Genomic DNA, 12,951 nt, shown 5'->3' with positions numbered 1-12,951 from the left:
GTTTGGATGATCTGTCCATTGGTGTATGTGGGGTGTTAAAGTCCCCTACTATTATTGTGTTACTGTCAATTTCTCCTTTCATGGTTGCTACCATTTGCCTTATGTATTGGGGTGCTCCTATGTTGGGTGCATGAACATTTATAATTGTTATATCTTCTTCTTGGATTGATCCTTTGATCATTATGTAGTGTCCCTCCTTATCTCTTGTAAGTCTTTATTTTAAAGTCTATTTTATCTGATATGAGTATTGGAGTATCTGATACTCCAGCTTTCTTTTGATTTCCATTTGCATGGAATATCTTTTTCCATCTCTTCACTTTCAGTCTGTATGTGTCCCTAGGTCTGAAGTGGGTCTCTTGTAGACAGCATATATATGGGTCTTGTTTTTGTATCCATTCAGCCAGTCTGTGTCTTTTGGTTGAGGCATTTAATCTATTTACATTCAAGGTTATTATCGATATGTATGTTCCTATTACCATTTTCTTAATTGTTTTGGGTTTGTTATTGTGGGTCTTTTTCTTCTCTTGTGTTTCCCGCTTAGAGAAGTGTCTTTAGCATTTGTTATAAAGCTGGTTTTGTGGTGCTGAATTCTCTTAGCTTTTGCTTGTCTGAAAAGCTTTTGACTTCTCCATTAAATCTGAATGAGATCCTTGCTGGGTAGAGTAATCTTGGTTGTAGATTTTTCTCTTCCATCACTTTAAGTATATCCTGCCACCACCTTCTGGCCTGCAGAGTTTACACTGAAAAATCAGCTGAACCTTATGGGGATTCCTTTGTATGTTATTTTTTGTTTTTCCCTTGCTGCTTTTAATATTTTTTCTTTGAATTTAATTTTTGTTAGTTTGATTAATATGTGTTTTGGTGTGTTTTTCCTAGGGTTTATCCTGTATGGGACTCTCTGTGCTTCCTGGACCTGGGTGACTATTTCCTTTCCCATGTTAGGGAAGTTTTCCACTATAATCTCTTCAAATATTTTCTCAGACCCTTTCTTTTTCTCTTCTTCTTCTGGGACCCCCTAGAATTCGAATGTTGGTGCATTTAGTGTTATCCCTGAGGTCTCTGAGATTGTCTTCAATTCTTTTCATTCTTTTTTCTTTATTCTGCTCCTCAGCAGTTATTTCCACCGTTTTGTCTTCCAGCTCACTTATTTGTTCTATTGCCTCTGTTATTCTGTTATTGATTCCTTCTAGTGTATTTTTCATTTCAATTATTGTGTTGTTCATCTCTGTTTGTTCTTTAGTTATTCTAGATCTTTGTTAAACATTTCTTGTATTTTCTCAATCTGTGCTTCCATTCTATTTCTGGGATTTTGGATCATCTTTACTATCATTACTCTGAATTCTTTTTCAGGTAGCTTGCCTATTTTCTCTTCATTTATTTGGTCTTGTAGGTTTTTACCTTGCTCCTTCATCTGTGACATATTTTTTTTGCCATCTCTCTTTTTTTTTTTTTTTTTTTTATGAGTGGGATTGTGTTCCTGTTTTACTGGTTGTTTGGCCTGAGGCTTCCAACACTGGAGTTTGTAGGCTATTGGGTAGAGCTGGGTCTTGGTGCTGAGATGAGGAACTCTGTGAGAACTCACTCCAATGACTATTCCCTGGGGTCTGAGGTTCTCTGTTAGTCCAGTGGTTTGGACTCAGAGCTCCCAGTGCAGGAGCTTCCCCCCAACCCCAGGCTCGTGAATTAAGATCCTGCAAGCTTCATGGGGTGGCAAAAAAAAAAAAAAAAAAGAGAGAAAGAACAAAGTAAAAAATAAAATTAGATTAGGAAACTGATATGTTAGGAAGAATGTAAAAATAAAAATATAGATGAATCAACAACTGGAAGGTACATCAGTACCAAAATAGTAAAAAAGAGGAGGAGGGAAAGAAAAAGAAAAGCGAGGGAGGAAGGCCTTGGCTGTGGAGGGTGGGGCCTAATCAAGGGCGAGGTTTGGGCAGTGGGCAGGGCCTATGCTCAGGACCCACAGGGCTGGAAAAGGCCCTGGGGGCTGTGGGGGGTGGGGCTTAGGCTCAAGGAACAGAAGGGGCCCAGGCGTGCCCCCCACCCCCATCTGAGGGCAGCAGACCTCACCTGGGAGCCCAGTAGGCTTCCTGGGCTCGAGTGGGCAATGCAAACGCCTTCCTCTCCTCTCCTGCTCCTCCTGGATGGCCCCTCCCGCCTGCCCCCAGGACCCACGCAGCCTGGATGGGGCTTTGGATGGGAGGGAAGTGGCTTGGGAGCTCAGCAGGCTCCCCTGCCGAGTGGGCCAGGCGATCGCCCTCTGCTCCTCTCCGGCTCTTCCCAGGGAGTCCCTCCCACCTGCCTCTCCTGATCTCCCTGGGCTCAGGGGTGCTGATCTTGTCTGCTCCACTTCTCCTCCCCCCTTGGTCCCCCTACATCCTACTGGTTCACTTTGGGGTTCCTCCCATCTCCTTGGGGGTCAGAGTCCCCACCAGCGGCCGGCAGATGCCCTATTTGTGGGGAGACGCTATCTCCGCATCTTCCCACACCACCATATTGACTCCTCCTCTCTGGCTTTTTTTTAATGTTTTAAATTTTTTGGCTCTACTGCATGGCTTGCAGGATCTCAGTTCCCCAACCCAGGATTGAACTTGGGCCACAACAGTGAAAGCACTGAATCCTAACCACTAGACCACCAGGGAACTCTCCCCAACTACTGGTTTTTTGCAGTCTGGTTGAATGCCCCTTCAAAGTTCCCCCAAATTCATTTTCTGCTTAAGTGAGTCAAAATTGGTTCTTGTTCCTTGGAACTAAAAGGTACTGTATGAAATGAGCCACTTTGCTGTGGGCATGGTCAGTACTTTCTTGGGCAGAAAAAGTTCTATTGAGGAAAGAGTCACACCTAGTATTTTGTCTTTGAACAGAAGATTAAAGATGATGTAAGGAAAAGCTCTGAGCCAATAGGGAACACAGAGCACCAAGGTAATGCTAGGTTTTGATGAGGAAGCCTCTATTGGTCTGTGTTTAAGTAATGGCATCAACAGAAGAAATCTGGTACTGTCCAAGATCTCTTCTTTCAGTTGCTACCATTGGGCATGTCACCTATGTTGTTATCCTTTTGGGCCAATCACCACACTCATGCATTTGATGAGATTTTATTTTCAGAAAGGCAGTATTCATTCTGGTTTGTCCAACAGATCACATAATCAAGGAGTTTTTTTGTTTTTTTTTAATGTTAATCAAGAAATTCCACTCTCATCGGCAAAAGTCAGGCTATGCTGTTAAATACAGCCAAGATTGTAAGCATACAAATGTCATTAAGTCTACTGGATCTTAAATTATTCACCAGTACCCACAAGAAAGAGGCAAAACTTTGTCATCCTGAAAAGGTGTATCACTTTTTAGGAAACCGGTAGCGCTTCTGAAAGCCTCAGCATTCGTGATTACGCTAACAGCCCTTACAGATGTATTTTACACTATCTGTTCTGACTCAGCTAGGAGCCAACAGGCTGGATGTCGGCAGGTAAAACACATCCCTTCAGACCTGTTACTGTTTATGATGACATTTGGAAATCTCAAATCGTAACCCCAAAGGCTCCTCCTTTTCCATTCATGCATTATACATACACATATGAAGAGTTTTTCTACCAGTAACATTTAAAATAAGCATATTTAATAACTGCAAGTCATATGTAACATAGAATATTCAAATGTTTAGTTTTTAACTGTGTGTGACAAAGCTAAGACAGCCTACCATTCCAATAAAAAAGGCAGGGAGTGGGAGGGATAGTTTTAACACACCATTAACTTATGCTACTGAGTTTTTCTAGTGAAAGACAGCAAAGCCAATACAAAATTTAGGGACAGAAGAAAACACAGATTTCAGCCTCTGGTGCTTCTCTAAAGATAAATCTTGTGCTTCCATGCCCTGCCATCTGGAAAGCTTACCTCCTTCCCAACCAGACACCTTCTAGCTGAGAATACAAGTCATTGAGAATCTCATTGTCCCTGACAGCCCACACCTGGAATATGCACCATGCCTACCTGGCAATACAGGGGCCATGAAAGATGAGAATAAAGCATGCCTTGTGAGAGACTGTTGAAAAGGAGCCCCCTGCCCCAGTCACCCAAAAAAGTACTGATCACATTAACTACATCCAAGGAACCAGAGGGAAATAGCTGAAGACTGCAGAGAATATACTCAAGCTGTCACTGCAAAGAGCAGAGTAAGAAGCATGCAACTTTACTCAAATCACATGCACTTCACTCAAACTTTTTCCCTCAAACAGGTCTTCTCCGCCAACAGAACTGGTCTTCAGAGTCCCTCTGAGTTCCTCTCTCTAATCTAAGTTGCTCAAGCTAGTTTTAGTCTTTCCCAACAGGATCCAGCTGGAAAATATAAAGCCTTTGGAACGCAGCAGCACGGGAAATAAGGAGTATACAGAAACAGGAGATTTAGGAGAAGCCCTCCTGGTGTAGATTTAGAGACAAAAGCTCCAGACTGCCACCAGCAGCAGGATGACCAGCAGAGCTGTTTTCCCTGATATACTCGTCCCATCACTTTTGTTACACAGGTTCTCCCGGCAGCAGCGGTACTGAAGCTCCTTCTCCCCTAAGGCTTTCGCAATGGCTTCGAAACTGCAACGGTCAAACATCCAACACTGGTAGTAAGTTTTTGTTGGCACTGTGGGGGAAATACACACACACAAAGATAAGCAATCAAGCAGGTAAAACTCTGCACCTGTCTTTGAACCCTCAGTTCTACTTCTTAGAACTTATCCTGGGGAAATAGAGACATTTGGGTAAAAATATGTATCCCAGTTAGCTTATAAAGGGGAACAATTAAGTAAATAATGATCCAGCTCTGAATGGAACTTTTCCATAAAAGCAAAGTCTCATCAGAGCCAATACAGTTGTGTGTATATGGACGGCAACAGGAAATCATACTAATGTTTGAATTACCAAGATTTTTAAACACATGCCCTCTTTGATCCAGCAATCCCACTTCTAGAATTTACTCTATGAAGTTACTTGAAAAAAGGTTAAAGGTGTATGCTCAAGAATGGTCACTGCACTATCTGTAGCAGCAAGAAACTTAAAAGACAAACAGTCAGTTAATAAAAAAGCATTTGAGTAAAATAGGTAGAGTTCCACACAACGAAGTTCCATGCAGATAAGGAATGCCACAGGACCATGTGTATTGACATGGGAGGAGTTTGAGTTTTTTTTTTTAAGTGCAGAAAAATAGATAAATTGGACTTAAACAAAATTAAACTTTTGTGCTTCAAAGAACACTATTTTAAAAAATTAAAAAGACAAAACCCACAAAAAGTGAGAAAATGTTTGCAAATCGTATATCCGATAAGAGTATAGTATACAGAATATATGAAACACTCTTACAACTCAACAATAAAAAGACAACCCAATTAAAAAATGGGCAAAGGATATAGATACTTCTCCAAAGATATACAAAGGGCCAATAAGTGCATGAAAAGATGCTCAATATCATTAGCCATTAAGAAAATACAAATCAAAACCACAGTGAGGATCAATTCACACCTACTAGGATGGCTATAGTCAAGAAATTGGAAAATAACAAGTGGTGTCAAGGAAGTGAAGAAACTGGAACCCTCAAATACTGCTCGTGGGAAGGTAAAGTGGTGCAGGTATCTTGGAAAAGTCTGGCATTTCCTCAAAAGGTTAAAAATAGTTACCATGTGACCTAGTAATTCTACTCCTAGGTAAATATATTACCCAAGAGAATTGAAAACTATGTTCACACAAATGCTTACACACGAATGTTCATAGCAGCATTATTCAAAACAGCTAAAAAGTGGAAACAACCCATATGTCCATTAACTGGTAAATGATAAGCAAAATGTGGTATATCCATTCAATGGAATATTATTTGGCCATAAAAAGGAATGAGGTACTGATATATCCAATAACATGGGTGAACATTAAAAACATTATGCTCAGGGACTTCCCTGGTGGTGCAGTGGTTAAGAATCCGCCTGCCAATGCAGGGGACATGGGTTCAATCCCTGGTCCAGGAAGATCCCACATGCCGTGGAGCAACTAAGCCCGTGCACCACAACTACTGAGCCTGTGCTCTAGAGCCCGCGAGCCACAACTACTGAAGCCCGTGTGCCTAGGGCCTGTGCTCTGCAATGAGAGAAGCCACTGCAATAAGAAGCCCATGCACTGCAACGTAGAGTAGCCCCCGCTCGCTGCAACTAGAGAAAGCCCGCGAGCAGCAACGAAGACCCAATGCAGCCAAAAATAAATAAATGAATAAAAAATTTTAAAAAAAGAATAGATTATATACTTAAAAAAACCAACCAACCAAAAAAACATGATGCTAGTGAAAGGAGCCAGTCACAAAGGACCACAACACTGTATGGTTCGATTTATATCTAAATGTCCAGAATAGGCAAATCCATGGAGACAGAAAGTAGATTAGTACTCCCTGCTGGGGTATGGGCGAGGGAAGAATAGGGAGTGACTGCTAATGGGTATGGGGTTTCCTTTCGGGGTGATAATAATGTTCTGAAATGAGTGGTGATAGTTGTACAGAGTTGTGGACATACTAAAGGCCACTGAATTGTGCACTTTAAAATGTACTTTGGAACTGAGATATGTGAATTATATCTCAATAGAAAAAAGCCTAGATGCAGAACAATATGTAGAATGTGATCCATTTGTATAAAGTATATGTGTGAGGGTGAGTATACTACTTTTCTCTGAAAAGATTCCCAAGTAATTTAACAGTGTTACCCTCACAGAAGACTATCTTTCATTTATACATTTCTCTGTAGACTGAGATTTAAAATAAAAAATCACTGGATGAATGTATTTTAAACATAGCTTAAACTTCCTTTAAAAATCATTAGATTATTCAGTAAAGCAGGAAAATTTTCCAAAAGAATGTGCCATTATGGTCCCAATTTTTACACACAAAGGAAAATGCAGGCCAAAATATACAATGCCAATTAGCTTATAGTGATTTTTTAATATTTAGAAAAATTATGTTAAATATTTTTAAAAAGTGAGAGTTGAGAGAGAAGAGAAGATAGTTGTGCTAGATGCTGGGGACACACAGATATAGAAGGTTGGTCCCTGCCCTGGAATCATTTTCTTTTCTTCTGTGTTGGAAAGAAAAAAATACAGATGCCCATTTCCTTATTTAAGGCCAGTAACTAATTTATTCTATTTCATTCACAGCTCAGAACAAAACTTCTAAGTTTATAACTGCAGGTATAACTGTTCTGTCCTCCCCCCTCAGAGGAGATGAGTGTCTGGCCTGGATTTTAATGAAGTTTGGTCAAGTGGCAGAGGCCAGATAGGAGTGTTCCAGTGACTCTACCTGCTTGGATCATAAATATTTTAAGTGGATGCTTCTAATACTGTACTAAAGAATGCTGTTGAATAGGACAGCATTAATAAGTTACTGTCTTACGTAGTAGTAATCAGGCTTTGGAACTGGGAAAGCATTAAAGTCACCAGAATGTTGATTAGGGAAGCCTAACAGCTTGGGGAGAGCAGATAGTAATTTATTAATAATTGCTACCAACTAATCACTTACTATGTGTCCTGCAGTGAGCCAAGCACTTTACTTGAATGAACTTATTTGCATAACAACCTTCAACGGTGAGCTTCTCACCAAAGCCACTATCAGAATCACCCGAGTAAAAGTGGATCATATCACAGAGTCACCGGAACGTTAAAGGTTCTCTCTCTGCTAGGCACAGCCTCCCCACTCTCTTTGAAGATTTGCCTTGAGTCTGCCTTTACCAAGCAGTAGTCCCCAGTTGCCTTAGGCATCCTTCAGCGTGTCCCTTATTTGAAAGGCCATTACAGAAATCATTGCTTGGCACTGTCATCAGAGGCTCTGCCAGATTCTAAGTACATGGTTTGTATTTCCAGGACCTAGCCAGGACGCCAGTAAATAGTGGCTGAAGTAGCGCCCATCTGTCTCTCTTCTAGACTGAATCTGCACAGCACTATCACGCACATTTCTCCACTAACTGCCCCACTGACCCTGGGAGATAAGTATTCCCATTTCACAGCTGGGGTGAAAATACGGCTAGATTAATTAAATAATTTCTCCAATGTATGCCTGGCCTTTGATTCGTGTTTATGACAGTGTGCCTCGCCTCTCCCAGGCTGATGTCAATCAGAGTCAGAGGGGCATTTAGATGTTCTGTGACTACCTGCCTTACTGTAAGGTCTGAATATCTATATTTCAAGAACTGCTGTTACCACATGTCTAGCTGAAGTTTGGGGACCTATGTTCATGAGAAGAAGAAAACTATTTAAGATTCACATTATCCTTAAAAAAATAGATTTTATACTTGAGGGTAGTTTTAGATTCACAGCGAAATTGAGCGGAAAGTACACAGTTCCCATAGAGCCCCCGACAGCCCCACCTCCACCCCAAACAACCTCCCTCACTATCAACATCTCCCACCAGTACATTTGTTGCCAACTGATGAACCTACATGGACTCATGATCATCACCCAAAGTCCATAATTTACATTTGGGTGCACTCTGGGTGTTGTACATTCTATGGGGTTTGACAAATGTATGACATGTGTCCATCATTACAGTATCACACAGAGTCCTAGCTTCGTTGCCCGAAAAATCCTGTGCTCCACCTATTCATCCCTCCCTCCTCCCCCACTTAACCCCGGGCAGCCACTGACCTTTTTATTATCTCCTTAGTTTTGCCCTTTCCAAAGCATCACATAGTTGGAATCCTAACAATGTAGCTTTCCCAGAGTGGCTTCTTTCATTCAGTAATACATATTTAAGTTTCCTTCATGTCTCTTCATGGTTTGATACTTCATTTCTTTTTAGTCCATTCTCTGGATGTACCACCATTTATTTATCCATTCATCTACTGAAGGACATCTTGGTTGCTTCCAAGTTTGGGTAATTATGAATAAAGCTGCTATAAACATCCATGTGTAGGTTTTTGAGTGGACATAATTTTTTGACTCATTTAGGTAAATATCAAGGAATGCAACTGTTGAACCTTATGGTGAGAGTACGTTTAGTTTTGTAAGAAACTGCCAAACTGTGTACCAATTTATACTCCTTCCAGCAGTGAATGAGAGCTCCTGTGGCTCCACATCCTCACCAGCATTTGGGGTTGTCAGTGTTTTAGACTTTGGCCATTCTAATAGACGTGCCTCATTGTTGACATTAATCATTTTTACAAAGCATAACAGTTCATTATAAGATGAGTAAATTCTGGGGAATCTAATGTACAGCATTATGACTGTGGTTAACAAGACTGTATTGTATACTTGCAATTTGCTAACAGAGTAGATCTTAAGTGTTCTCATCACACACAGAAAGGTAACAATGTGAGGGGGTGGATGTGTTAATTAGACTGATTGTGGTAATCATTTCACAACGTATATGTATATCAAATCGCCATGTTGTACACCTTAAATATACACAGTTTTTATTTGTCAATTATACTTCAATGATGTTGGAAAACAACTAAAATGAAAGTTTAACCATTCAGGTAGGAAACAATGGGATTTGTTTCCTAGTCTAGTCTACTTCCCTCTTTCCTTCTCTCCACCTCTACCATCTGACACACCCACTTCATTAATAAAAAACAGAGGCAGGAAGAACTTACTGGTGGCAAGACAGAGATCAGAGCTCAAAGCTTCTAACTGATAATCTAATACTTATTCTACACATAATATTGCCTTTATTCTCTCATTTGGAAATTATACTTTTTGTAGTGGGGGTCTACGAGACACAGACAATCAGGGTTAAGAAGTAAGTTTCTGTGATCATAGATAATTGGTGCTCAAATATTTGTGGAGTGAATGACTATTCTCTCTGGGGGCCTCACTATGCTTTCTACATTAACAATCAATTAATACAGTCCTCCAGGTGAGGCAGAGGAACTGTCCCCTACGGAATCAAGGACCTTACATGCAGGCCTTGGAATCTGAGCTGCATTCCAGGAGTTTATATCAAAATTATGAGATACTCCTGTTCTTTAGACAGGATAATTCTAATTTGTTCTTACTTATTGAGGGATTTTTCCTTTCTGGGGAAGTGAAACTCCTCCTCCTTTCTATCAGGTTTTTCTGAACATGTGGGTCTCCCAAGGCTTTTATGAGTTTACCTGATGTGCTTAGCATTCCTTGAGGTGGACACTGGGAAGAATTTACATAGAGGGTAGGAGTGAACTAACTTGAAGGGTATTTTTACTTTTATCTCTTAGAGATGGAAGTCAGGGGGTTTACCTTGTACACTAACTGAGCAGATCCTGAAACAGCCACTCCTCACCAGTATCATTTCCACACATTGATTCAATCCAGAACCACACCCAGCAAGAGCAGAGGTCATGCCTTTGCTGGTTTCTTGCCTCTCTCCACCATTTCCTAAATTCCATTTTAATAGGATTTATGGAGGAAGCGATTCCATAGTCTAACCAATTTGGAAAATGCAGATATGACAAAATTTGTCAATGTTGACAGTTCCCTACCCCAAGCCCATGAGTGCCTTTTTCTCTGAGGCCACCAAGCCTCGGTACCTACTGTTGCCTTTCTTGGGAACACCCTTCCTCTCTTAGTCCTCTTACTTCCTACTTGTCCTTTGAGCTCAGCGTGAGTCCCCTCAGGACTCTGTATGTATTAAATTCCCCACGGAATGAGACACGGGTATAAATAAAGACATCTCTAATAGCTACACAGGCCTCTTTCACAATTTTCATCGTCTCCTTTCTTCATCTTTGTACCCCGAGCTCCTAGCTCAGGCTCTGGCACAGGACAGGCTCTCAAAAGTTTGGGAGGCAGCCAGTGTTGCTGTTAAGAGCACAAGTGTTGGAATTAGATGGATTCCCATGTTCAGATCCTGAGCTGGTTCCTTGACCTTAGTCTGTTGCTTAATCTGAGTCTCAGTTTCCTCATTTACCAAACGGGAATCAAATATTACCCCGAGTGGTAGACGGGAAATATTAAATAAAAAAACAAATGGAAAGTGCTTAGTGCCGCACACCACTGGTGCTATTAAATGGTAGCTATTACTTGTTGAATACGAGTCTAACAAGAATGAGAGTGGCCCAGATCTTTTCCCAGGCCCTCTTCATCCCATTACACTCAGGAAGAGGGGGAGGGGGAGGCTCTTACCGGCTTTAACGATGAGACAAGTATCTTGGTTACGTGAACAATTGACGGCCGTAGTGCAGCCATTAGCTGGGTTAACACAGCTGTAGCACTCCAGGCTGTGACCTAGGATCAGGAAGAATGCCCGTCAGCACCTGGTAGACCAGCAATGACTCACCCTCCTGGCAGCAGAAGCAAGCCCACCATCTCCATTAGTGTGGGTCAGAGGTCAGCAACTCAGAGTGGGCTTCCTTCCCACATATATCTGCAGTAGATATATTTTTCCAAGCTCAAACTACAGTTCCAGCAGCAGTTTTTTGGACCCTGAGGCAAGTGCAAAGGGAATTTCCAGATTTCAAAATCCATTTAACTGTGCAGTTGAGAAGCTTTCTCCTACTTTCAACCGGAAGTGATTAATCTGCAATGCAATGACATATTAAAAGGAATCCATTAAGAGGATAAACTAACAGAATTCTATAAATTCATTGCTTCCAAGCAATGAATATGCTCTATCACATAACATTCTCACGGACTGATATCAGGATTTGGCAGTACCTATCTGTGTGAAAAGACATGCTCCAAGATGAAATGCATGAAATCTCATTACAGATCAGTATTAACAGATGAACATTTGCAACCAATTTGATGATGGGGAACACTAACTTTTGAATCCCAAGTAAGCAAAATGTTATTCTCCCAGAAAGAATTCTATTCTTCTCATTAGTAGATCTGTATTATAAATAATTGTACTCAATTACTAAATTTTTGAATTCTGTCAATTAAAAACTTGGAGAAATTTGTTTTCTCTCTTATTTATATAAAAGCCTACATCATATCCTTGATTTTTGTCTCTTGGCCTGCAAAGCCTGAAATATTTACTATCTGGACCTCTGCAGAACAAGTCTGATGGCCTCTGGGATAAGGCGTCCTCACTGCAGCTGTTCCCTGCTGAGGGACTGACCCATCGCCAGAAGCAAACACAGTCAAGGGGCAGGCGGCAGCCATACACTTTAAACCCACGTGGGTGGGAAGACATGCACAGTGACACTGAACACGAGGGTCAACTTATATCAGAAGCAAATGCCTCTGGTTCCCCAATTTGAAAAATGACTAACCCTCCCACTCATGTTCTTAGGATTCATCTTTGGTGGCTAGACTTCAAGTTTCACTGGATTATTTTCCCTTCTCTGTTTTTTATAACAATGGTGATGGAAAAAGATGAGTCATATTCCACATTTGTGATGGGAAGAGTTGGAAGCAAGTTTTCCTGATTCATGTAGACATACTCTTTTCTATAATAAGAGATCACCTTCTTCCGGCCACATGGCTTCTGCCACGTAATCAGTATTTGGAAGTACCTATCAGTGTGAAAAGACATTTTCAAAGATGAAATATGTAAAATCTCATAGAAGAATGGCATGGTTAAACCAAGACGAAATGTGGGTTTTAGAACCCAAGAGCTGACTTTTAGTTCTAAGGCCAAAGTCTAGGTTCATCACCAGGGAGAGGAATTCTCAGAAGGCCAGAAGAAAGTGGCTTCTCACTTCCTGAGCACAGACAGGAGTGAAGCTCTCTACAACATCTTTTTTTAAAAAATTAATTAATTAATTTATTTTTTGCTGCGTTGGGTCTTCACTGCTGCAGGCTGGCTTTCTCTAGTTGCGGTGAGTGGGGGCTACTCTGTTGTGGTGCGCAGGCTTCTCATTGCAGTGGCTTCTCTTGTTGTGGAGCACGGGCTCTAGGCATGCGGGCTTCAGTAGTTATGGCACATGGGCTCAGCAGTTGTGGTTCGTGGGCTCTAGAGTGCAGGCTCAGTAGTTATGGTGCACAGGCTTAGTTGCTCTGCGGCATGCGGGATCTTCCCGGACCAGG

The 12,951-nt window shown here is 41.3% G+C and overlaps 1 protein-coding gene across 3 annotated transcripts in view; it reads right to left on the bottom strand.

The window, feature by feature from the left end:
• Positions 1-3,082: 3,082 nt before the first annotated feature.
• Positions 3,083-12,951, bottom strand: part of CD59 (CD59 molecule (CD59 blood group)) — a 131,236-nt gene continuing 121,367 nt past the window's right edge. For all 3 annotated transcript variants that reach the window (XM_082343911.1, XM_082343909.1, XM_082343910.1), the window contains exons 3-4: positions 11,104-11,205; positions 3,083-4,627 (exon numbers count right to left, since the gene is read on the bottom strand). In XM_082343911.1, coding sequence (XP_082200037.1) covers positions 4,425-4,627; positions 11,104-11,205 — 305 coding nt within the window. In that variant the 3' untranslated portion in view covers positions 3,083-4,424. The remainder of the gene's footprint in view (positions 4,628-11,103; positions 11,206-12,951) is intronic.

This window comes from Balaenoptera borealis (genome assembly GCF_965194805.1).
Source record: "Balaenoptera borealis genome assembly, chromosome: 11".
NCBI lineage: Eukaryota > Metazoa > Chordata > Mammalia > Artiodactyla > Balaenopteridae > Balaenoptera > Balaenoptera borealis.
This window is presented reverse-complemented; position numbering and strand designations above follow the sequence as displayed.